The sequence below is a fragment of the Cydia strobilella genome, chromosome 7, assembly GCF_947568885.1.
Source record: "Cydia strobilella chromosome 7, ilCydStro3.1, whole genome shotgun sequence".
Classification (NCBI taxonomy): Eukaryota; Metazoa; Arthropoda; class Insecta; order Lepidoptera; family Tortricidae; genus Cydia; species Cydia strobilella.
In genome coordinates this window covers 14461257-14487016 of record NC_086047.1, presented here as the reverse complement: position 1 = coordinate 14487016, position 25760 = coordinate 14461257, and the positions used below count along the sequence as shown (strand labels likewise).

The 25760-nt window shown below is 39.0% G+C and overlaps 4 protein-coding genes and 1 long non-coding RNA gene across 5 annotated transcripts in view; 3 read left to right on the top strand and 2 right to left on the bottom strand.

Moving 5' to 3' along the window:
• Window positions 1-516: 516 nt before the first annotated feature.
• On the top strand, window positions 517-4334 carry LOC134743200 (zinc finger matrin-type protein 2). The gene is made up of 4 exons (XM_063676580.1): window positions 517-737; window positions 1911-2152; window positions 2481-2633; window positions 3323-4334. The coding sequence occupies exons 1-4, from the start codon at window positions 623-625 to the stop codon at window positions 3410-3412; spliced, it is 600 nt and encodes a 199-aa protein (XP_063532650.1). The 5' UTR covers window positions 517-622; the 3' UTR covers window positions 3413-4334.
• A 3210-nt stretch (window positions 4335-7544) lies between these two features.
• On the top strand, window positions 7545-10209 carry LOC134743198 (uncharacterized). Its single transcript, XM_063676578.1, has 3 exons — window positions 7545-7682; window positions 8924-8951; window positions 9234-10209. Exons 1-3 carry the CDS (start codon window positions 7608-7610, stop codon window positions 9404-9406), a joined length of 276 nt encoding a protein of 91 aa, XP_063532648.1. The 5' UTR covers window positions 7545-7607; the 3' UTR covers window positions 9407-10209.
• A 17-nt stretch (window positions 10210-10226) lies between these two features.
• LOC134743197 (uncharacterized) lies at window positions 10227-11292 on the bottom strand. The gene is made up of 2 exons (XM_063676577.1): window positions 11167-11292; window positions 10227-11068 (listed from the first exon to the last, which is right to left on the bottom strand). The coding sequence occupies exon 2, from the start codon at window positions 11037-11039 to the stop codon at window positions 10260-10262; it is 780 nt and encodes a 259-aa protein (XP_063532647.1). The 5' UTR covers window positions 11040-11068; window positions 11167-11292; the 3' UTR covers window positions 10227-10259.
• A 191-nt stretch (window positions 11293-11483) lies between these two features.
• On the bottom strand, window positions 11484-13416 carry LOC134743199 (uncharacterized). Its single transcript, XR_010127997.1, has 3 exons — window positions 13348-13416; window positions 13150-13279; window positions 11484-11563 (listed from the first exon to the last, which is right to left on the bottom strand). It is a non-coding gene; the product is annotated as an uncharacterized LOC134743199 (long non-coding RNA).
• A 258-nt stretch (window positions 13417-13674) lies between these two features.
• LOC134742847 (uncharacterized) overlaps window positions 13675-25760 on the top strand; it is a 34640-nt gene continuing 22554 nt past the window's right edge. The window contains exons 1-9 of the mRNA XM_063676030.1: window positions 13675-13905; window positions 14271-14544; window positions 15981-16112; window positions 21378-21601; window positions 22282-22501; window positions 22979-23132; window positions 23507-23611; window positions 24089-24214; window positions 24633-25292. Coding sequence (XP_063532100.1) covers window positions 13869-13905; window positions 14271-14544; window positions 15981-16112; window positions 21378-21601; window positions 22282-22501; window positions 22979-23132; window positions 23507-23611; window positions 24089-24214; window positions 24633-25292 — 1932 coding nt within the window. The 5' untranslated portion in view covers window positions 13675-13868. The remainder of the gene's footprint in view (window positions 13906-14270; window positions 14545-15980; window positions 16113-21377; window positions 21602-22281; window positions 22502-22978; window positions 23133-23506; window positions 23612-24088; window positions 24215-24632; window positions 25293-25760) is intronic.

Genomic DNA, 25760 nt, shown 5'->3' with positions numbered 1-25760 from the left:
AAGCGTCGCTGTATTTGCATGTGTCTTAGTTACTTGGAATGGAACGTATGTAAATAAGTAGGTACTTATAAATAATATATTGTACTTGATTCAACATAAGTTTTCATTTATTTATTCTGAAAAACTGATTTATGTAGTTTTCTAAGCAAATAGAAATTGGTACGACAAAGATTACTACATAAATCAGTTTCCAATATTAAAGTTGTTACATGTAGGTAAAGAACCCATAAGTACGTGTGTGTGTGTGTGTGTGTGTACATGTGTGCGTGTTTACTGCATATACAGTCTCATTAGTTGAGAGCAGGACCGCTAGGGGCAGCACTAGTAGAGACGTGAACGTGAAATGTCCGAGAGTTTCTTATCTATTACAGTAATAACATATACTAATCTATGCATCGTTCGTCCATTTAATTTTAGGGGTAATTAAAGTTTACTACTGGCAACACACTAACGTCAAACAAACGTCACAATGCTCTTATTTATCTTATCTGTGGTGCAGTTGAATTGAGCTGTCGGGGGTGCTCGTCAACCAATATATCGTTTTGTTGTGATATTTTATTTATCATTGCTCCTATACTTCCATTTATAATCCGTGGTGGTTTACTCCAAACAGAGCTTCAAGATGAGTATGCGACCTGACGACCACCGTAGAAAGTGGGACAAAGATGAATTCGAGAAGATCGCTTCAGAAAGGTTGAAAGCGGAGTTAGAGGAAGAGGAGCGTTCTAAAAAGAAAGGTACTGACACTTATGGTATTTCAACCGATCTAGCATATACACGGACTAGATCAAGTTCTGATACTGATATTCTGCTCCCACAACCTTGATGCTGGCAAAACTGTCCCAATGGACAGATGCCATGAGAACCAAGACCTGAACTGAACTAAACACTGGTATTGATTGTGTTTAGAAACACTGTAGACCTGAAAATGTATATGGCTGACTAATAAAAGGCACATTATCCAGTATTCACCCAGCTGCTTCACATTCTAGGAATCTAGGTCTTTAGTAAATCATATCGTTACTTTGTTTCTTTTTTCAAGCTTTTATTCAACTTACAGATGTAGTATTCTATTACAGTTTTTAATGTAGTCTTGGTAGCAACCACACATGTAGTATTAAATAAATAATAGTATTTCGAGCTATAAGCTTAATAGGTATGTAAGTTTAATGTTTACCACTCATAATATGGAACCAGAAGGTGTCCAAAGAAATTCTATATCAAACAGTGTTGAGTTCAGCTTGTTTGAATTGTCTTAAATAGCAGTTTGTGACTGTGCTAGAATGGTATAATCTGCAATAAGATCTGATCTCCTTGTTTACACAGAAGTTAGCAGGAAAATATCCCTTATTTTTTTATGACAAAGAAAAAAATGTATTACCTATTGCACACCTCAATAAAATCATATACGGGTCAAAATTCTTTGCATTGTCTTGATTTTTGTCCCCAAAGAATGTGATGGAGTGGAGCGCTTTGCATGGGGTGAAAATTAGTTTTAAATTTTTCTCAAGAGAATTATAATCTACAGCTAGAAAGACATGCAATAGCACTCAACTTTTTTTATTTATTTGATAAAAGACAAAAATAGAAGCGTGACAGAGTTGTTAGAAACAAGACAATGAAAAGAAAAACTATCTCTTCTTCTTCCTCGGTTCCTCATGGCTGAGAGTCGCGACCACATGAGGGCGTTATTTTGTGCACCAAAGCTCTCCATTCTGCACGATTTTCCACCTTCCTGATAATAAGCGTCTGTGTAGATCCCTGGCAGACATTCTTTATAGTGTCTACCCAGCGGGTTGGTGGATGTCCACTACCCCATCCTCCATCCACCATGCCAACCATAATGCGCTTTTCAAGGTTGAAGAGAAACTATACACCAGGGTATTTATTTATAATTTTCTAATCTTCAGCACCTCCAGTAAAAAGAGAGCTACTCAAGCAGCGTGAATACAAAGTAGACTTGGACTCTAAATTGGGCAAAAGTGTTGTCATCAACAAGAACACCCCCACCTCCCAGTCAGGCGGCTACTACTGTAATGTCTGTGACTGTGTGGTAAAGGACTCCATCAACTTCCTGGACCACATCAATGGCAAGAAGCATCAGCGGAATCTTGGCATGTCCATGAAGATTGAGAGGAGCTCACTGGATCAGGTAATTTGTAATGTACCCCAAACCACTCACCATTTTCCAGATACTTCATGTACAACGATAGGTTGACAATATATCCTTTTTGTAACTCTGGCATGTCTTCTCACTTACCACCTTTATAATTTACTATAATGTTCTATTTTTTAGCATTAAATTCCTCACATTGGAATCTAGTACTCTTGTTGTCACAACATGGCTGCAAAGTAAATCATTAGATAATGTACATTGTACACTACCATTAGTGTACAATGTACATTATCTAATGCCAAAAGCCAAAATAAGTCAAATCACCATCAATCTCAATAGCTTTTTATCACTGCAAACATTTCAGGTGAAAGCAAGATTCGCAAGCAACAAACGCAAACTAGAAGAGAGGATCCGGGAGTACGAACTGGACAGCCGGCTGCGCGAGGCGGCCGAGGAGGAGGCGCGCGTCAAGGAGCTGCGCCGCGAGCGCCGCCGCGATAAGAAGCGCAAGCTGCAGGTAGATAACCTCTTAATACAAGCTTTATTTAACTTGCCGTGTAGAACTGTATGCACACAACAAACTAGACGAGAGGAAGAATGCGAACTGGACTTACTGGAAAGCTGAGGCGCTCGGCCAGGAGCTGCGCCGTGAGCGCCACCGCGACAATGAGCGCAAGCTGCAGGTTGGTAAGCACTCCTTTTCATTCTTTGGCCTTATCCCTTATTGGGACATTGTTCCAAATGTATCTTAGACAATATTATGAGTATTGTTGATTTTTTTTTTGGCAATTTGGATAAACCTCACTATGATGGCTTTACCTTCAGTAATAAATCATATTCATTCAAATGAACGCGAGGTATCTGTATGTGACGAAGTATGAGATTTTAAGGTTTTCTCCTAATCGCCAATTCATCGGCTGGATTTCTCTCTGGGTCTACATTGGGTTAAATTTTAGAATGTGAAGTCATTATTAACTGCCAATGGTCATATTCATATCATATGATACGGGACATGCCGAGGCGTTGCGATCTCAGGACTCAATATCTATAGCAATGTGCTGCTTCCGTGACTATAGGCCTTGTGATTACTGATCCCTGTATCTCCACTTGAGAAGCTAAAGTTTTCTATCATATCTACCATCTATTAGCACGCCATTTTTGGAAACAAGTTGAATAGATAATTCAATTAGAGATTTTTAATTACAGGAGGGTGACGAGCCAGAGGAGGAGACCCCCGCGCAGTCCGAGCTCGCCCAGATCATGGGCTTCTCTGGCTTTGGCGGATCTAAGAAATAGTGCCAACTGCCAACACATGCCAAAAGATTTACACTAACACACACACACAAGTGTATAATAAGACCGCGAGGTAACCAAACACACATAAGCGCGTTTTATACTTTAACGACCACCTTCTAGAACAGGAGTTCCTAAAGTTTACTGGGCTGCGACCCGCCTGAACAATTTCACCATTTGGCATATATAAATGCATATAATATTCACTCGCGACCCATAATAGTTTGGGAAATGCTGCTCTAGAACTCAGTTACCGAGAATCGCCGTGTACGCTCCATCTGATATTTAAGTGATGTGTTGTAATATTGATGTCATAACAACTCAGAGGAAAGAGACCTAATCCTAAGGCTTGTCGATGCGATGCACATTTTATTTGCCTCACTCTATACCGGTCTCCTAAAAAAGGCGTGGATTTGTTACTCCCTGCAACCTCTGTACCAGATGTGTAAAGACGATGACAACTTCGTGCTTCAAATTTGACAGCCAATGTAGATGGCCCTGTACAGCTCCGAAGATTATGCGGTAACTGGTTGCCAAAAATTGGTGTTGATATTTTCAGTTACCAAAAAACATGGCGCCGTACAGTGCCATCTTCAGCAGTCAAACTCGAAGACACATTTTTTCTTACTAAGTATATACATTTTTGACGATAATAAAATAAGCAACCAAACCTACAGCGTTGCGTTGTCTAGTCACTGTCCATTCAAAGCTAGACATACTTATTACAATACTGTAATAATCTAACTACCAATCCAGATATAAAATGCATTTGCATTACCTTATTACTTTCCATGACCTGCAAAATTTTAACTTTATCGTGAAGTGGCGAAGTTTAATTTGTATGTATTTACGATAAATATTGTGGATTTTACATATTACTTTATAGCTATATTTGTAGCTTTAATTATATTGAGTAAGTTAATAACAGTTGTTTTATTTGAATTGTTATTTTTAGTTTATTAAGGGTAATTCGAGATAACTGTTAAATCAATTTGACACCACCTAAGGCGGCGAAACAAATGCCTACATCTACCTATGTGAAAACTGAAAATAAAGCTGTTGACCTGAGATCAACCACCTAAACGTGCTGGTTTTATTTTATTCTGGATAAACACTAGAACATTTCCCCCTCAACAGTGTGCTTTAGGCTTTTCTAATAGAGCCAAACTGCACTACGTTAATCCTACGTAATAGCTCTGGTGGAAAAGAAACCTTACGCTGGACGAATAAATCCCTAGGTATATACAATGTGGGATGTTATGTTTTTACCATAGCAGGGAATATTAGAATGATGAAAATCATATTTTGTAAGTGTAAATATGCGTAATAAATTAATCAAAAAAAACTAAAGTATTCCCAGCATCACGTGACTGCAAACGCAAACGCGGTGTGAGAAACACGCACAGACAAGTTGTCAAACGGTAGTCCTCTGGCACTGACAGCAGTTTGTTTATCACATCGTTACGTCATCAAGACGTGACAGCTTGGAGCGTTTTTGCGCGAAATTTAAACACTTGAATAATTTTTCTTACAATAATTACGTGTCTATCTATAAAAGGAAAACAGTTTTAAAAAATTGTCAACATCCCTATTCGGCAACTGAGCGAGAAAATTTTCTTATTCGTCCTTATCGCTAGAGCAGTAAGGGCGTGTCTTCGTCAGATGAGATAATTGCGGACGACTGTACCCTTGAACCTGAACCACAAAATCGCATGTCATATAATGTTTATTACGTGTCAGTTCCACCGGCGATGACAACCTATCCCTCGATTGTGCGGTTGCTTTCATGCGGAACACTGAATCGACAAGGTCGCTCAATAGGAGAGGATACATGAATGTTTGCATGCTGCGATTGCGCATAAACGGTTTGTAGAGCGGAAATGCTGCTTTATCTCGACATTCGATTCATACAAATCTTCATGGGCTGGAATGGTGTATTCCCGTTTGTCCCCGCCCCATGTATGGCAGATGGGAATGATTTATACGAATGCCCTTATTCCCATCTGCGCCCGGCAGGGACAAAAATGGGAATACACTGCTGGAATGCATAATACTTAAAGTATCAGAAGCTAGTACCTAAATAGATAATGTCTGCTTCTACCAAAATAATATCAAGTTCACAAAAAATGTGTCCATATCCCGAACTCCAGAATGTTTGAATTACCATGCAAACTTCCACCGAAAATTGGTTTGAACGAGATCTGGTAAGTAGTTTTTTTTAATACGTCATAAATCGTAAACCGCAATTTACCTTTCACTCACGTTTCGCATAAAACATACATTGTTAAAATTATGTAATGTACGGAACCCTCGGTGCGCGAGTCCGACTCGCACTTGGCCGGTTTTTTAATATATGTAAGTACCACAACGGTGGCAAACAAGCGCACCGCTCCCGCCTGATATACTCGTAGCACGGCCACCGCCGCCTATGGGCCTTGTGGAGTAACACGCGCGTTGCCGACCCCTTAAGCTTACAAGGATTCACTGTGTTGACAATGTTAAGAAAAATGGCCAACTCACTGCATCCAGCACTGAAAACCTGAGGACCTACCACGAACCACGTTCGACGTGTTGCCTCCCTGTCACACTTACGTACGAATTTACTAGTGCGACAGAGAGGCAACACGTCACACGTGGTTCGCAGGTAGGCCCTCTGGTTCACTAGGCTCAGCCAAAGGCAAAGCGCATGTGGCACCCCTAGAGTGGCAACGGTAGCCGTTTACCAATAAGGGTCCTTTAGATACTCCTATAGGTACCTACCATCGTCCACATTGTTAACTAACAATTCGTAAACCTATTGCTAATTTGTAAAATCCAAAGGGATATTTAACGGGTATTTATAATTATGTAGAACAATTAAACAGTTATAAATAAAATATAATGAGATTATAAAATTTTCCGCAAATCGACTTTGTCCCACGCACAATAAGCTCAAGAAGGCTTGTGTTGTGTGTGAGTCGAACAACAACTGACAGAGAAACCGAGGTGATCCTAATATAATGCCTAAGTGTAGATAATTAGGCTACATTAAGATCTATTTAGGTCTCAAAAGTTACGAACATTTGATGAAGTAGATAAATGTCCACAATGTGAAGTCAGTTCAAAACTTCGTCGAAAGTATCGGAACGAAAGATGAAAAGTCGCCCGTGCTTCGGCATACGGACGATTTTTTGTCTTACCCCTCATGAAAACCCAGTTCAATCTTACCCAACGGCCAACTCACCCTACTCCTAAGTCGCAGTCAGAAATTATTAGGATTTGGCATTAAGTACCTAATTACCCTTCATTTTCTGAAGCAAAAAGATAATTTTTTGGGTTCCGCGGCTCAAAAGGAAAAATGGAACCCTTATAGGATCACTCGTGCGTCTGTCTGTCTGTTTGTCCGTCTGTCACAGCCCATTTTCTCCAAAACTACTGGACCAATTAAGTTGAAATTTGGTACACATACGTAAGTTTGTGACCCAAAGACGGACATATGTAACGTAAACAAATGAATTTTAAACATGGCCCCCAAAAGTTTTGGGGGGTAAATGAGAAAATTAAGAAATAAAGTTTTTAAAACTATATCGTGTTACATATCAAATGAAAGAGCTCGTTATGAGAATCTCAAATATATTTTTTTGTAATTTTAATATAAATAGTTTAGAAGTTATTTAAGAATATAGCCAAAAAATGACCATTCCCCCTCCCCCCTTCATTTGAAAAAATTATACAAAATAGCTCTTTACCGATAGATCACAGGAAAACCTATTAGAAATGTGCAGTCAAGCGTGAGTCGGACTTAATTATTTAGTTTTTGTTCCGACCCCTACGGATTTTTTAAAAACATCTCACGTTTCACATAAAAAATAGCTACATTGTTAAAAATTGTGTAACGTACTACGGAACCCTTGGAACGCGAATCCGACTCGCACTTCGCCGGTTTTTTGTTTTTCTGCTTGCGTATGATCCACATAAGTCTTTCCCAAATACGGTAAAACCCCGAAATAAAGTAATTGTCATTTGATTTTAGATAAAATCAGCACTTATCGCTGACTGTATAACAACATGGTAGAGATGTACAAAATACCAACAAACTATAATTACCGTGGCGTATTCTCGGTAAGCCATGATTTCCCGCGCAAGCGAGCTGAAACCACGCCCTTGTATAAAACGCAAGTTCACAGTCATGGGGACGTAATGTGGTAATTGCCTCGACATGAGAACCATCGTTGTGGTCGCTGTGGTCATTGCGTTGGTGGCGGTCTTCTCGATATGTGCAGATGGGTACCAAGTGAGTAGATATTAAGATAATTTTCGTGAGAAATTCGTCGGTAATTAGTGTAAAAAAATGTCCCTCCTGTTTCTTAAGGACAGGAAAGAATTTAAAATTTAACCACCAGCGGAGTGATTCAAAAAGCAGAATCTGGAGCGTTGCGAAGGTTTCACGGCACAAGAGGCAAACAATTCAAACAAACCGTCCTACCGAGTGTGAAATATTACCAATTGAATTCAAATTCAAAATTAATTGATCTACATGAGTTAGTTTGTCTAGGATTAATAAAATAATAAAAATGTCGTTAAGTAGGTACCCCATCACGTCCATATAAATTTACAGAAATTTGTATGCAGGGGGGGGGTGCCTTTTCTCTGCAGCTGACTGTACTCTAGCTACTTAAGAAATAACAATATTTTGAAAATAAATTCGTAATTGGAGATAATGTCGTTACTCTGTGTATAAGTATATTGTTGGATGACCTAGGTACGGTCAGTAGCATATAATATGTGAGACATCCGCATGAAGTAGATGATAATACAGATATAGTAATCGAGTATCTATGGGCTCATCGTCTCGTCGTACGACGGATAGTACGATCGAATTAATAATGAGGACATTAAGAAAGATGTTTTAGTTTTTAGGGTTCCGTACCCAAAGGGTAAATCGGGACCCTATTACTAAGACTCCGTTGTCCGTCTGTCACCAGGCTGTATCTCATGAACCGTGATAGCTAGACAGTTGAAATTTTCACAGATGATGTATATATTTCTGTTGCCGCTATAACAACAAATACTAAAAAGTACGGAACCCTCGGTGGGTTTTTTCTTCCATGAAGACTTTACTGTCTCTACAAAATAATTCAATGCAAGAAGCTCTATTATTGTTAATAATTAGCTTTGCGACATTATTACGGCCAGGTCATTTGATTTTGCACCTTATCGAGAACAGCATAAAATCGTGTATTATATATTAGGTAGGTACTAAATAAACTATACATACTTAATTCATCTTAGGTCACCGCGGAAACGGTAACTTGCATAGTGTGTCGGTTACTAAAGGTAGTTATTTACTGGCTTAGCCCCTTTATTCATTAAACGTCTACTAAAGTTGACAAGCCGCTAATAATGGTTTGTCCCTTTCCGACGTATTGGTATGATGGAAAGGGTCAAACGATTATTAGCGGCTTGTCAACTTTAGTAGGCGTTTATGAATAAGGGGGTTGTCTGCATCAATTTACTGAATCGTTTTATTTTCAGATCGCTGTTCCGGACACTGAATTAATAAGTGAGTACTTACCAAATTTTTAGGAGTTTTTTAAGTTTTATATTTGTAAAAGCTTTGAAAGCCAGGGCGGCGTATTTGAAACTTCTATTCATAACTCATAAAACATTCACTCAATCACAAACTAAAAGTACCTTGGTCGTGTTTGTTTACGTTCTTTTAAATGCTTGGTTCTCAACCGGAGGTCCACAAGAGTAGATAGGTACATATCTACCTAAAAGTAAATATTGTTTTTCAGTGGCCCCTATCGCTAGTGTTGACCAACGCCTAACATATTATTTCCAGATGACGCACCATTGAGCACACTATTCCGCGAAAAGCGGCAAGTTGAAGCCTTTTACGACGATGACCTGGGTGCGCCGCAGCAACAAGAGCCCGAGGAGCCCGGCTTCTGGGACCGAGTGGTCAAGATAGCCGTCAAGCTGTTCTCGCGCTTTGTGGAGTGGCTCAACTCTTAAACCCTCTTTTAACTTTATGTCATAAATAGCGCGTCCGATTCGCGCTCTGCGTACTATGTAATGCACTCAAGCAGTTACCACATGTAGACATGAAGTACCTGCGTCAAAAAAGGCCCGGTTCGTAAGCATGCCTTCTTTCAAAACTTCATAGTTTTGTAAGTGTGAAATTGTGAATGGATTTAAATTTGTCATCCATGTTCGCTAGTACCAAAACTGCAAGTTCATATTAAACATAAGAAAAATTTAAAATAACGATGGTCCTTTTTTGGTGCAGGGTACCTTATTCACGGCGCGTTCGCCTAATCTGGACGCACGTGGTTTTCATTATAGATACTGTCAAGCACTGTAATCGTTGAGCCATTGAGGGTTTGGTTAACAGAATATTGGGAAATTTGAGAATAAGTATTGAAAACCAAATTAGCTTAAGCCCTAAATTGCTTAGCAATTTAAGTCTGTACCTTACTGTAGAAAGTTACTTTGGTGAGAAGCAAAATTGTATGGAGTTGACATTTGCATATGTCTATAATAAAATTATTAAAGTAAACAGTGCATTAAAAAGTTTCTGGAAGCTTCTCTCAAAAAATATGAACTATTTTTGTACAAATTTCAAACTTTTAAAAGTAGGCACCCCATTTGGTCTCAATAATGCTTACAGGTAATATTTGTAATCTTGGAACCCTTATTGAGATGTACACAATAGTTACCAAATAATGTGAAACTTATTATTCCATGTCTATGTACCTATATGTGTAAGGTTATGGGGTATTATGCCTCAAAATTTTAAAGCCATAATGTAATAAAAACTAATATTAATAAACAGTTTTATTATATGTTCTTATACCCCTCAATTAAATTAATTAGGCTTAAGATATTGCTCAGGGATGCCTAGAGGATTGTATGTTCTTTGTGATGCCAAATGCCTCAAGGTTGCCAATTCAAAATTGTCTGTAGGCCTGGGTAACACGCATGGTTTGTCAGACATGTCAATCAATTCAACAACATTTTGCAATGTTCCTAAACGCATGAATGCTTTGCTGGTTAAAGCAGTATCAACAATACATTTGTTGAGAATGGTAACCATTGGCCCATTGTCGGCTATTGCCTTGCCCTCCATAGCATTAGCTATAGAATGATATATGTTTCTAAAATCAATGTTTTCAGTGTGTGTTGCTGCAGGTAGGTTGTCAAATTCTGCAATTATTCTCAGAGCAGTGGCCGTTTCAGTATGTAGATCCTTGAAGCTAAGAGAATCTTGTAAAAACTTGGCCCAACTTATTAGTGGTATAGGTGGCCTGTTGCCATGTTTTTTTGAGCTCCAAATTTTTCTTTTAAGGGGATTTTGTTTAGAGACTGCTCTTTCTTTGTAGCATGCAATGGCATCTTTTATATGCTGTGCTGATTTAGTTGGAATACTTTGTGATATGCATGTAAAATTTTGAGAACCAAACACTTTGATTGCTTGCAGAAGCTCATAGATTTCATCCTTGGTCCAGTCTTTCAGTCTGGGGTCAACAGGTTTTTTATTATCTGAGGGTGTGTTCTGTTTGTCTGTTGTTGTATTTTCTTCCTCTGGTGGTGGGTTATCTTTTCCTGTTGATGGGTTTTCCGTTTCAGGTTGTGCAGTAGCATCCATTGTCAATCAAATTATATTTCAAAATCCAGCTGTAAGCGATAAACAATTCATTAACTCGATTAGTGGATAGTCAACTATAGTATATAGTGCAATACCACGAAAAATTAAATACTACTTGCATACTTACTTGCAGCGACTTTAAATGGAAAACATTGATGTCGAAGAATTCTAATTCTATGTCCATGAAACGGTCTCCTTGATTGTTTTGTACTTTAATTAAATGCTGAAAAAGTAACTTCGTATAAACTTAAACAATTGATTATAGATTGTCAAAAAGCAATCAAATCAAAAAGTCAAGTGTCAAATTTGTCAAAACTGACTTTACAAAACCCATAGATCTAGTATTACATAGATAAGCAATGTGAGAGAGACCATTCACAATGCGACAAAACTAAAAACACGTTTTAACATTCCAGACAACATATAAATATTATAAATACATACCAAAAAACAACATACGTAATTGGGTCTGGTTATTTATTACCCGGTGGGTGCGGTGGGGAATAAATGGAGGGACCTTGAGACTGTAACAAGGAAAAACATAGGGAATCAATAAAACGCAGATTGGATAAAAAAAGCTAAGCCGCGAGCAAAAGACAATTTCAAACATATAGTTTGTCAAAGGACTGTCTCATTTCAAACATAGACAGAGAGAATCATACCATCTCTGTCTTACACTAGTACTAGCACCCAAAAGAAAAGGATGAGTACAGTTTTCTTTGTTCTTATTTACTGCCAATTTGGTTTGACCAACTATAGAAAATCATATTATCTTAAGGGCCCTCCACACTCATGCGTGAATCACGGCGCGAAGCCGCGAACGCGAGTCTGGAGTCTAGTTCGCTAATCAGCGCTGGAGCGTACTTCACATAAGTCCAGGGTTCACTTGACACAAGGAATATTAGTAATTTTATGAACCAAAATAGATTAGAAAAGAAAATTAAACGATTAAAAACAATTATCGTTCCGAAAACTTGCTATTTAACTGTACAGCTGCTATGGATGGTATAGAAAGGATCGCAATCTCTTATGGCAGAATTGTTGTAAAAGTGACCGCGTTAAGCTTTAAATAATAGTTCCTAATCTCTCCGGTGGCGCTAGTTAGGCTCTGGGACATGAGTATAACATGAACCATATAAGGCAACAAATAACCCGACCAAATTACGTAGGTTGTTTTTGGTAGTATTTCGGTGTATGGTGGCGCCGCCTAATTACTGTTTTTTGATGGACACTTTTCATACATAGTAGAGATTTGGCTCCTTTATACAGTCTCCATGTGTACAGCGAATAAATTAATTGACATAAGTTAATGTGACGTCACAAAAGTTTGTGACTTCGCCTCCCTCTTGTCACAACATGTAACATTTTCTTGACCCCATCCCCCCCCCCCAACGTGTGATGTAATTAATTGTTTATTTATTACATTTATAAGAATAAACAACTCGTTTGCATCCGTGCTATGTCCCCATAGGATGATAGAATATTTTAACCATGAGTAGGCGTACGCGTAGTAAGCTGCAAGGGCAGACTTTAGGTCAGTGGTTTTTTTTAGTTCTCCTAATGCATAGGTGAATTTTGACATTTTAGTTGCAATCTTTTTTACGTGCGCTTTCCAATTTATATTGGAGTCGATATCCAAGCCGAGAAGTGTAAAGATGTCAACGTTTAGTTTTATATTATTGTATGAGAAATCTATTTGTAAGGGGGTTTTTTGATAGGGCCTAAATTGCATCAACTTAGTTTTGAAAAATTTATTTCTAAGTTATGATCGTTCATCCAGTGAGTTATATTTGTCAATATGTTTTTGAGATTTTCGTAAAGGTTTTGGTTATTTAGACATGATGGAAGCACGGAAATATCGTCGGCAAATAGTACACAATTTTCATTTATTATTTTTGGGAGGCGGTTATATAAATCAAAAATAGCAAACATCCGACGACACTTCCTTGAGTAATGGAGTTCTGTACGTGTTGCACATCAGATTTGACGTAATTTATACTACCGGTTTTGCAACCGGTAATGGGGTTCGTAATCCCGTTTTTACCCTTTGTGTACGGAACCCTTATAATATCCAAAATTTGAACTTAAAGTTAGGTTAGAGGTACCGTACCTCTGCGATTTCGATGCCTCCAATCCGCAGCATGAGCGGGCGCGGCGTCCGCGCGAGCGCCGCCGTAGCCGCTTCAACCAACACTTCAGAGTTCAGCTGACACGCTGTCACACCCGCATACATCCAGCAACTGGAAACATAACACATAGCCGTATGTTGATAATCACAAAACAAAGAAGTAATAGAAATGTAACGTACGTGGAAGCGTGTGGCAACGGGATTAGTTGCACTCGCAGATTATTAACTAGTTACTTCGTGTTGCACTCACGTTTACCACAGGCTATTGTCAGTTCAGTACGTACTTGGACCCTGGAAGGGTATGGCAAAACATGTTATTCACTGTAATATATACTACTTATTTATATTACTAATTTTCTAAATTACAATTACAACCAAGTAACAAAAAATATAGATTCTTTGCCCGAAATCGAATCCAATCACGCGTTCGCGGCTTCGCGCTGCGATTCGCGCACGTGTAGAGGAAGCTTAATTTTCTAGTATTGCAACACTTATGCCAAATATAACCTCAAAATGAAGTCAAGCAAGCTTTCATAAATAATGTTTAGTAAATTGTCAATAATATTTAATTCAATATATTTTTTATCATAAACATTTTGTTGTTAGTTCATACGTGTTTACTACTTATATAAAGTATTACTGTGACTGAGTTTACCATGAGCTTCTTTCGTCCATCAACTGTGCCATGAAATGATTTTATAATGGCTTCTTCTGAAAATTGGTTTAATCGGAGGAAAGGTATATTTTTTGCTTATATTATTACTATTTTAGCAATACATTGAGCATAAACTATTCATGTTTTGTTTAAAAGTTAAATGTTAAAGGGGAAAGTAATCTGAGAAAGTGACAAAAATTAGGTTAGGAAAGTATATGGTAGTTTGTTATTAAATAACATTCAAGATACGTGATTTCAAAGAAACCGGTAATATTAAATAACTATTTAACAACAACGATTAGTACCTAAACAAGAAATGTTACTAATGTGAAACTGTAAAACGTAAACAATAAATTGTTTACTATTTTTGTAGGAGTGTATGTTGATGTAGAATTCCTTTGCAGGCAGATCATCAATTAGATATTAAGTTATAGTGATTTTCTTTTAGGCAAAACCACCAGTGATGTGTTTAAATTGGACATTAAAAACAAAACACCAAAGGAAAATGTAATATCAATAATTGAAGGGCTGTACTTAATGAAACCGTTTCATCATGAGGTTTCACCCACAAGCAAAACTGTACCGAAGGTCACAGTGTTCCGTGGAGCTCAGAGAAGTAGCTCAGACACCCGCAAACTGTCCTACTTGAATGCATTGGTGACGCTCCTAGGCAAGGAGGACATCAGCAACCTGGGATTCACTTCTGATGAATTGATGACATGGTATGTGTTATAACATTAGTCAGAGGCTCATTAGTTGTATTAAAAAAGGTCAGAAATTAAATACTCATTGTAATTGAGATAGCAAGGTTTAGTGTTTTTAAATAAGTAAATATTAAGGGACATTCTTACACAGATTGACTAAGTCCCACAATAAGCTCAAGAAGGCTTGTATATTGCATTAGGAAATAAATGAAAGATTTATGTATATGTAAACATTTCTTTAATTAAAATGAAATGTCCGCCCCTCCCAACCCTGCACACCCCGCCGTCGCCCGTGCAGAATCCATCGAGATTATAGAGTCCACTGGATTATAGCATAGAGTAACTTATACTAGAGCGGTACTGTCATAGTAAATTTTGTAACCCCAGTAAATTCACTGCCATCTGTCGACACACTTAAAACTAAAAATGAAGATTTATAAAAATACGATAAAATGTATTTAAATATGGATAAATGATTTTTTTTTATTTGCATTAATTATTTTTATGATTTTGACCCATGTTCTTTCACTGATATGCGTTAAAATTGTTAAATAACAAACGAAACCGTCAACGCCATCTAACGACAACGACTGTAGGCCAAAGCTAGTAGCACCTGCTGAACGAGAATCAAATTTTCTTGATTTTCGAGGCACGTTTTTTCCTTAGACTGTATCCATCTATTACGGAGTTATATCTATCTTTGATTATAGGAAGTCCGGATTAAAGAGGTCATACTGTACGTAACTATTATATTTTTACTTTGAATGATCTAAGTTCAAATAACCTAATGGACAAAACATTTAAGGGTGGTGTTCCACTTTCCCAATGTGCATTGCTTCTCACTCTCTCATTAGTCAAAATGTGAGACGAAAATACACATGGGTGATGGGTCCAAGATATCAGACAGATGGAATACCAACGTTATGCACTAAACAGGTAAAGGTAATATACGTAATGCACAAAATACCAAAAGTTCAATACCTAAGGTAGTAAGTACCCTGTCTGTGAAGGCGATGGTCCTGGGTTCGAATCCCGGTAAGGGCATTTATTTGTGTGATGAGTACAGACATTTGTTCCTGAGTCATGGATGTTTTCTATGTATTTAAGTATTTATATATTATATATATCGTTGTCTGAGTATACCCATAACACAAGTCTCCTTGGGCTTACCGCGGGACTTAGTCAATCTGTGTAAGAATGTCCTATAAATATTTATTTTATTTATTTATTATTAATGGACAATATACCTAAAGCTGATATACCTAATGGACAATATACCTACAGTTGATTTACCTAATGCACGAAATACCTAAAGCTGTTATACCTAATAAACAAAATACCTAAAGTTGATATACCTGATGAATGAATGAAATACCCTAAGTAACACGTACAATAACAGGTCGGCCTAATATACCTAATGGACGAAACATCTTACATTTTTGCTTTTATTTCAGCATAAGAATAAGCCTGGTGGATGAGTCTATGGTGTTGAGAGCTGCAGCTTTAAGAGTGCTCAGATATTTGATCAGATCGGAAAGTGATGTAGCGACTTTCAATAACCTGAGGTTGCCTTATCTGGTCACAAGGTAAGAAGACAAAACAAACTATGTATGATAATAATTATGATGTTAAATTAAACAACCTATAAACTTAACGCACACACACGGCGTAAGCGGCATGAGCGTGAGCGTGACCAAGCGGACCCGCGGCGCAGTGTGAATGCTCGGTATGGCGGGTCCTACGTAGTCTGTACCAGGTACGTAAATGAACGCCCAACCCGCGCACGCCCGCGCCCGCCCGTTAGTGTGCATCAAGCTTTAAGTTCATTGTAATATGCCTTAATTGAAGAATAAATACTTTCACTAATACTTTCAAATTTGCATTAAGAACTCTTGCTTAATAATAATAAGGTACAAAAAAAAACAATATGGATTCTCAGCTGATGTATGTAGTGAATGGCCATCCTTTAAAATTTAAATATATGCAAAGTTGTGTTTCTGATCCTGAAACTTGGTAGTTAGATTCATAAAGTGTATGTTTTTTTAATAACTCATAATTAAACATGTAAACAAATAAAACACAGAATCATTCTCTCATAGTGGCACAAGTGGCACAACCAGAAGCTTCATCAATCAAAGAACACATATTTCTTCCTTTTAATATAAAATTGGCATAACATTCGTGACATGAGCACTTAACAAGGGGTTAAGTAAGGGGGTTTCCATGTAAACATCAGTGTACAGCAAATTTGGTGTTCCAATAAAAAATTATTTAAGTTGGAACTGTGGAAAACTTAGGTACTTTTAGTAAAGCCAGACGCGCATGAACAGTTTCAAATCCGGCTAATCGCGTCACGTAAGCGGCTTACAATGTTACGGCGACGCTTTGTACTTTCAGTTTATATTATTTGATATAGCTGCCATAGCTGGTTTGATAGTGCACGACACCTTGCATTTTGTGACTATGCTCTGAAACTAGGCTCAGTTGATTCTTAGCTAGTCTTGAGTAGATTTAGACCGGGAGCCATCGAGAGCCAAGTGAGCCAACGCACATTTAATGGGGTGGAGGGGGAAAGATTCGACGCTGCCGCGCTTCAATTGAAGCAACATTTCTCTAAAACTGTTCATTAGGGCATGTGATATCATAGAGTAACTTATACTAGAGCGGTACTGTCATAGTAAATTTTGTAACCACAGTAAATTCACTGCCATCTATCGACACGACACGACACACTTTAAAACTAAAAATGAAGATTTATAAAAATACGATAAAATTTATTGAAATATGGATAAATGATTTTTTTTATTTGCATTAATTATTTTTATGATTTTGACCCATGTTCTTTCACTGATATGCGTAAAAATTGTTAAATAACAAACGAAACCGTCAACGCCATCTATACGACAGTAGGCCAACGCAAGTAGCGCCCTCTGATCGAGAGTCAAATTTTCTTGATTTTCGAGGCACGTTTTTTCCTTAGACTGTATCCATCTATTACGGAGTTATATCTATCTTTTGTGATATATAATTTTCGGATAAATTAAGGATGAGGTATCTATTTTAAACAAACGAAAGGTGCATATATTTTATTGTTTTAAGTCTCTTAGTATTTTAAATGAAACAACGCAATGTAAAAATATTGTATATAATATATATTGCAAGATCCACTGCTCAGACAGAGGTCTGAACACTTAGGGTGCGTTTCGAGCAGAGATGTACTATGCTATGTTTCCATACATTTGAAACGCAGCTCCAGCTACAGCTACGTTTCAAATGTATGAAAACATAGCATAGTACATCTCTGGTAGAAACGCCCCCTTAAACTGCCTTTTTTTGCAATTGCACCAGCCGCGGCACTGTTGTTTGCAATGCTTCTGCAGCAACAGGCAGGTCCGTCCATGTAGGCTCCCAATTGTTATTGACCTTCGTCCAACCCCAAGTAGACGGACAGGGGTTGATTTTAAGCCGGTGCTAACTAACCCCAAGGATGCACCGCTTGATACATGGCTCTTAAAAAATGCTGATATTAAGCAGCTTTGGTCAGTGGGATGTGTTCTATCTGCCGGTCTTTTTTGGTAAACAGATATTTACGGCACTCATTAACTGAAGAACACGAAGCAGATCTGAAATAATAATTATGACATACTTACAATATTCCGGTTTAAGCTTTGAGATCCTATTATCTTATTATACTTATCTGTTTCTAAAAGCATAAAATCTGGCCTATCATATAATGTTACGACGTATTTTTAGATAGAAGCCATTGCCTCCTCGAAAATTCGCCCCCGATTTGCTGGCTCGAAACCTACAGTTAGGTCAGGAAAGGCTTTCCAATCTTCAAAAGCATCCTTTCTTTGCCATTGCCGGAAGAGAAAACGAATGAAAGAAAGAGGGGTAATACTCCTGCTCTCTGTGGCTCTGTAAATAAAAAAAAATATAAAACACCCGTCTTTCTTAGTTTACTATCACCAAATATACCATTTTTACCTAACTCGGTGGCGATATCATGACAGCACAGATACTAATGATGTTTTCCCGTTTCTATACTGCACCCGTAGTTCCTCAAGCTGAGGTAAAATTTGCACATGTGCAACTGCCAGTACCACCACATCAGTATTCAGTATCCACAGTACGTATCATGAGTTTCGTAAAGCCACGATTGACAGCATCAGATGCATGCACCGTAATCCGTGTATCAGCCTCTTCATGATTGCTAAGTGAGGATGCATGAGGAGCTAAGTTCTGCTTACGGGTCACGTTCGTTAAAACTTTTTCGCCATCGGTAACATAAACTTCTTTTGCCATCATCGAAGTTATAAGATTGGCAGAATGCAGCTGCAAACAACCCTTCTTTATTGTCTCTAAGAAAATTTGCCCAACCCTTAGGTGTTTTTGTAGTAGCTGTAACCATAGAGTAACTTATACTAGAGCGGTACTGTCATAGTAAATTTTGTAACCCCAGTAAATTTACTACCATCTGTCGACACACTTTAAAACTAAAAATGAAGATTTATAAAAATACGATAGAATGTATTGAAATATAGAAATGATTTTTTTTTATTTGCATTAATTATTTTTATGATTTTGACCCACGTTCTTTCACTGATATGCGTTAAAATTGTTAAATAACAAACGAAACCGTCAACGCCATCTATACGACTGTAGTCCAAAACTAGTAGCGCCCTCTGAGCGAGAATCAAATTTTCTTAATTTTCGAGACACGTTTTTTCCTTAGACTGTATCCATCTATTACGGAGTTATATCTATCTTTGCTGTAACTAGCGTTCGTTGCCCTGTGCCACGTTTTTCTCTGTTCGATTTTTTTAAACTGTTACTCCTATATTTGTACCACAAGACATGTGGTAAGTTCCCGGCATAAAAAAGCATTCCAATCATGAAGAGGCTGACACTCGGATCATGGTGCATGGATCTGATGCTGTCGATTGGGGATTTACGAAACTCATGATACGTACTGTGGATACGATGTGGTGGTACTGGCAGTTACACATGTGCAAACTTTACCTCAGGTTGAGAAACTGTTGGTGCATATAGGAACAGGAAAACATCAGCAGTATAGTATCTGTGCTGCCATGATATCGCCACCGCCTGAGGTAAAAATGGTAGATTTAGTGATAGAAAATTAAGAAAAGACGGGTGTTTTATTTTATTTTTTATTTTTTTATGGGGCCACAGAGAGCAAGAGTACCTATTACCCCTCTCTCAAGCATTCATAGTATGTGACGGTATCTTCGTTCAATGGTAAAGGAAAGGAAAGTGCTTTTGAAGATTGGGAAGCCTTTCCTGACCTAACAGTCGAGAGGCGCATTGAGCAGGCAATGGCTTCCATCGAAAAATACGTCTTAAGATTATATGATAGTGATAGGTCAGATTTTCTTCTTTTTTGAAACGATTTAGGATCTCGAAGCTCAAACCAGATTATTGTATGTCATAATTATTATTTCAGATCAGCATCGTGTACTTCAGTAATGAGTGCCGTAAATATCTGTTTACCAAGAAAGACCAGCAGATAGAACACATCCCAACGACCAAAGCTGTTTTATATAAGCATTTTAAGAGCCATATATATCCAGGGGTGCATATTTGGGGTTAGTTAGCACGAGCTCAAAATGTACCCTGTCCGTCTACTTGGGGTTGTACGAAGGTCAACAACAACTGGGAGCCTACATGGACGAACTTGCCTGTTGCTGCAGAAGCAGGTCTAGAAATTGTCAGGTGCAAATGCAAAAAAATGGTGCAATTGCAAAAACAGGCAGCTTGGGTGTTCAGACCTCTGCCTGTGCAGTCTGTAGATTGTTAACCAAGGGATGAAAGGCACTCGTGTCTGATGCTCTAGTGCAGAAACGTATCATTTTCTGCACACCTTTTAGAACAACAATTTCTTTCAAATAAATGTACATTGCGCTGTTTCATTTAAAATACCTAAGACAATAAAATATATTCACCTTTCGTGTGTTTAAAAGAGTACCTAAACCCTACTTCACGGACGATCATGCATTGAGATCACCCTGACCCACGCTTAGTATTATTTTTTATCTCCCATGTATTAACAGATTTATAAATGAAACAATCTTTTTGAAAAGTAAATAGTGTAGTTTTACAACTATATTTTTTGTTTTGAGATTTCTCCTAAAATCAAAGAAAATTGGTAATTATAAAAAAACAACAAAAATACGTTTTTTAGTCTTTTCTACTTTATTCATTTTTTTGTTAGAAAGTTCATTGTTTTTGTTCTAAAAATAGATTCCTTACTCTCACCTATGGGACGGTTACGCCAAATACCAGCTGGCGGCCCTGGACTCAATAGAGCGCTGGCCTCATAGACTCTTTGGCGATGACCCATCTGTCAAGTCAAAGATACAGAGCCTTGAGCATCGCCGTCGAGTCGCTCGGTATTCTATCGGATACATTCCGGGGAGTGCGAACAGAACCTGATCCCACCTTCCCCTTTTCATCATCGGACATCCAGGCGCGGGGAGCGAATGCACCCGTTCGTGGTCCACGTTCCATTTGTTCGCACGAAATGTTTTGCCTCCTCCTTTTTGGTAGGCACGGCTAAGAAATGGAATGCGCTCCCGCCTTCCTGTATTCCCTGATCAATATGACCTCGGTCTCTTTAAAGCAAGAGTGAATGGGCTATTACTGAACCGGTGAGCTCCATGTTAGGCCCTGTCTTCACTTTCCATCAGGTGTGACTAGGGCCAATCGCCGATCAAAAAAATAAATATTCAATTTTAATTTCAATGCCACTTTGAGCGGGATAGCAATAAAATTATGGTTAGCGTCCTTTACTTTAAATGACTGCTGGCCTTATAACTTGATATCCTTGTCAGGTCAATGGACCTCATGCTACGCAACGAAGAGGAGCGCGCCCAAGCACTCCGCGTGGTCCGCCGCGTGGTGGCGATAGTCGGGTGCGTGGGCCCGCGGAGACTCCGCGCCGCGCGCGTGGACGAGGGGCTGTTGCGGTGCCTGGCCGCGGTCGCCAGGGCGGGCGCCGGCGATGGCTCGCCTGACCGGCTTGCGAGGCCCGCTATTGCGACGCTCGCTGAGATCTGTAAGCAGTTTTTGTTTTTTTTTATCACAAGTTATGCTTAACTTATACGTAACTCTTTCTTGTTTAGCAAGTCTGTCTTAATTCGTTATCTGTACAGTGTGTTTTTCAGTATATTATTCGTTAACTATTTATACAGATACACAATCTGTGAAGCTGTTAAGCACTGCAATCTTACCTGAGTTTTGCTTTTAACTTAAGTCTCTGCTGAAACAAGATACTACTATTTACCGGGCGCATTATATTGACGTGAAATAGTTTTTTTTAATACTACGTCGGTGGCAAACAAGCATACGGCCCGCCTGATGTTAAGCAGTCTCCGTTAGTTACATCCAGGAGTTACATGCGCGTTGCCGACCATAACACTCCTCTCCCTCGAGCTCTGGCAACCTTACTCACCGGTTAGTAGTATGTTTAAAAAGAGCATAGTAGTTTTACTTACGGGTTGATCGCGTCATTATTACGTACATACTTGAAAACATAATTCATTGGGGATAACCCACGTGAAGATAGAAGGAAGAGATATAAATAAGTCAATACAGCGAGTGTTCAGTAGTCTAATCTAAACTCTAAAGCATACATCAGGTATACTTTCGTTTTAACCAATGTCGACGACGGTCGGCGTCAGCTTCTCGCGCGTTTCGTTGCCAAGGCGTTAATGGCTCGATTTTACTTGCCCACAGGCGTGCTCAACCCCGATCTATTCATCGCCTGCGGCGGTGTAACAGCAGTGTCCCGTCAGCTAGCCGAGTGCGCCACGCCGCACATGGCCGAGGCGCTTTGCGGCGTACTTCTACACATGCTCAACGAACCCGCCTCGAGGAACGCCGCCAGGGTAGACCTCGCCTGCCTCAGCTTCCCGTACTGCGACTTCCACAACAGGCCCCAGGGGGATGCTAACAAGTAATGTGTAGTTTAGAATATATCAATTGGCCGGAAATACTATTTTTACATTTTATGCTTAGGCTTAGACCAGTGATTTTTTTAAATTATTAGCATACTTTAAATCGCGCCTTTGCTTTGTTGTGCAATAAAAGCTGCTAGATATGGTTCACACTTTAGTATTATTAGAAATTTATTGATTATAAAACTCCGATATTTAACTCCTTGGTCCGATTGATGCCGTTTGCCGCGGCCAGCGTCAAGTTGTATGAAGTTGTGGTTGTTTTCCAATAAAATGTGACACCATATGAAGCGACCTCAACTGAAGACCAGAACCTAAAACATGTAACGCATAGCAAATTAGTCTTTACTGCGTTGTAATAAAACTTGCATGTCGCAGGGACGAGCGGCAAATTCTATAATGTATTATTTTAAAACGCCGACGCATAGGAAAGTAGTTTTACCGCGTTGTAATAATCCTCCATTTGGCATAAATAGGGACGAGCGCGAGATGCGGTTCACCTGCAGCCGGCTAGCGTTGCTCTGCGTGCTGCGCAGCTGGCCCGGCCTGCTGCACTTCTGCCACCCGCGCAACACCGGCGGCCTGCGGGCCATGGTCTCCGCGCTCTACCTGCCTAGATTGGAAGTCAGGGTATGAAGGCGATGTTGCTTATATCGCGTGATGAGATTTTAAACAAGTCTCGAGTGGTGAAAAGAATAGAAGATGTAGATGTACCTATAGATGACAAAATGATAGATGTATGATTCACATCAAGAGGCTGGAGTCAAAGCACAACTTACTGAAGTCAAAGAAATGTGAACCTTATTGTAAGTAACAACAGTTACATACTTAAGTGCCAGCGACGCGCGCCTTAGGTTGTGTTTATCGCACAAAAAGATGAAACACGAAAAAGCAAACAGCGTATATAAGCAGCGCACTCGGTTCTTATTTTGATTCTAAATACTTGTGACAACATTTACTCAGAAAAAGTAAGATAATAATTATATTTTTTTGTTTCGTTGCAGAAAGCGATATTAGATCTGTTGTATGAGCTCGTTGGATTGCCTCAGCCAGAGTGGACGGACGAGATTTCTGTGGCGCTAGACGCTGTGGATCCGTCTGACTTCCAAGTGAGTATTGTATTGACACACCATTTTTATATTGAAAATATAATCGAATACGTCAATTGTCGTTGAAGTGATAATTATCATCTGTAATAATTATCTGTGCCCTACAGGGTGTCATGTTGTACACAATTCTATGTTAAGTATAGGTTAAGATACAATGTGATATGCAATAAAGAGTATGAGTATCATCCTGATCCCAAACTGTTTTAAGCACGTTCCGACACACTAAATAGAACCTAATAGAAAAAAATGAGAATGAAGAATATGAATGGGAATGAGTAGAAAGCTCAATTTAATGTAAACGGTGAATCATTATTTTCCGCCATACACTGCAAATTGGATCGTTTGACCTTGTTATCATAGTTGAAATCAGAGTCAGAGCTTTCGGATTTTAAATCTCGGCATACCTCTAAATATATGAAAACCATCACATTTATACTGAACACTTGACGCTAAAACGATTAATGTGACGTTCTGCAGGACTCGTGGCGACTAAACGAGGGCTTCGTGGCCGCGGAGGGCACAGCCATTCTATCTCACCTCAGCGCGACTGGCTCTGATATCACTGAGATCCATCTTGCGCTGCTACTACAATGCTTTTTAGAGGTAAAACCGTTTCATTGTCCTGATTAATAGAAAACCCATTGTGCTCTTTTACAATTACATGGATATTTTTAACTGAATTTATAAAAATGGCATTATAAATAGATCGGAAGAGGACCTTACTTTCAAATATGGGCTAAAGCTTGACAACGACTATGAGAAAATCTAGATTTAGGTATAGATAAGGCGCAAGCTCTACTACACCATAGATGAAATGTTCCTAATTGAAAAGGACGCCAGTCTACAGTTTATTTCAAATATGGTCACTGTAAATGTTGTGTTGATTTGTGAAAGAGTCCTTGAGCCCTAATTGCAGAATACATTTTTGAGTTATTATTTTATACATCGCTACATATGGCCAGTGTTTTGCTATTACTACCTAGTTTATCTAACTTCTGACCATAACATTTTATTTTCCCAGGCTGGTTTACTAGACGGCCTGACTGAAGTGATAGTGACGAGCGACACGTTCATATCCGTCCGCGCGACCGTTCTCCTCGGTCAACTGCTGCATTTAATACACCTCCTCCTGCCTCCCCAAGTGTGCAGCATAACGCCAGCGCTGCCTCTGCTCATGTCACAAGCGGCCAGCGGTCGGCCGCAAGCTTTAGCGGCAGTAGCGGCCCTTAGACGTCTCCACGCCATACACGAAGCGCGCCCGGCCAGCCATTCCCTGTTCCTCGACCATATCATACAATACTGTAGCGGCGCCTACAGACACAAACCTGAAGATACCTCAAAAAGTAGAAAAGAAATAGACAACGCCAACATGGCTAAGCCTAAAAGCTTCATGTACAAGGATAATAGCATAGAATTCCTCAACGAGTCTGATAATGAAGAACCGAAACAACGGCACAGCGTCGGCTCGCGCGCCGATGTCGCAAACCGAAACTATGAAGTGTTAGTGAAAAGTAAAAGTGTTAGCTCTCGGACGGGTGCCGCGGTGAGCAAAGTGACTAAATCGGCCAAGTTCTTTAATCTGTTCGATCGTGATAGTGACAATCTGATTCGGTGTACGTTGGTGATGCAGAATAAGGATGGCAACACGTGGAATTGGGAGTTTATCAGGGCTATTTTGAAGGTAAACTAGAATAAAAAAAAAAGATAATCAAGCATGTTAAAAATGTGCGCACTGTTTAAAATTTATGAATCTTTGATAACTTTAACGAAATCCTTAATTGGGTTGATATGGCAAATTTACTCGACTACAAAATCTATAATAATGCAGCAAATCATTTTACAGTACATATGGTGCTACTTTCTCGCACTAGTGCGTAAAAGAGCACTTTTCGTGCATATGTCGAAAGTTTAAATAGCCATATGTACTGTAAAACGTTGTACGATACACGTGCGAATAGGTAATTTGCAACTCGTGTCGATTTAAAACACTCCCTGCGGTCGTGTTTTAATTTATCGCCACTCGTTTCGAATTTCCTCTTTTCCGCACTTGTATCGTAAATAACTATTGTGTAAAGACTTCTTTTGTTTTAGCGATTAGATACCTTAGCTACTCCTTCGACAGAAGCACGTGCAAATTTCCTACGTTTCA

What these genes read in the sequence shown, in the direction of transcription:
- LOC134743200 (XM_063676580.1), top strand. Translation starts at nt 623, where the DNA reads ATGAGTATGCGACCTGACGACCACCGTAGAAAGTGGGACAAAGATGAA. An exon ending in GGAGCGTTCTAAAAAGAAAG is followed by an intron (nt 738 to 1,910) that starts GTACTGACACTT and finishes TCTAATCTTCAG; the next exon opens with CACCTCCAGTAAAAAGAGAG. An exon ending in ATAAGAAGCGCAAGCTGCAG is followed by an intron (nt 2,634 to 3,322) that starts GTAGATAACCTC and finishes TTTTAATTACAG; the next exon opens with GAGGGTGACGAGCCAGAGGA.
- LOC134743198 (XM_063676578.1), top strand. Translation starts at nt 7,608, where the DNA reads ATGAGAACCATCGTTGTGGTCGCTGTGGTCATTGCGTTGGTGGCGGTC. An exon ending in TATGTGCAGATGGGTACCAA is followed by an intron (nt 7,683 to 8,923) that starts GTGAGTAGATAT and finishes TTTTATTTTCAG; the next exon opens with ATCGCTGTTCCGGACACTGA. An exon ending in TCCGGACACTGAATTAATAA is followed by an intron (nt 8,952 to 9,233) that starts GTGAGTACTTAC and finishes TATTATTTCCAG; the next exon opens with ATGACGCACCATTGAGCACA.
- LOC134743197 (XM_063676577.1), bottom strand. Translation starts at nt 11,039, where the DNA reads ATGGATGCTACTGCACAACCTGAAACGGAAAACCCATCAACAGGAAAA.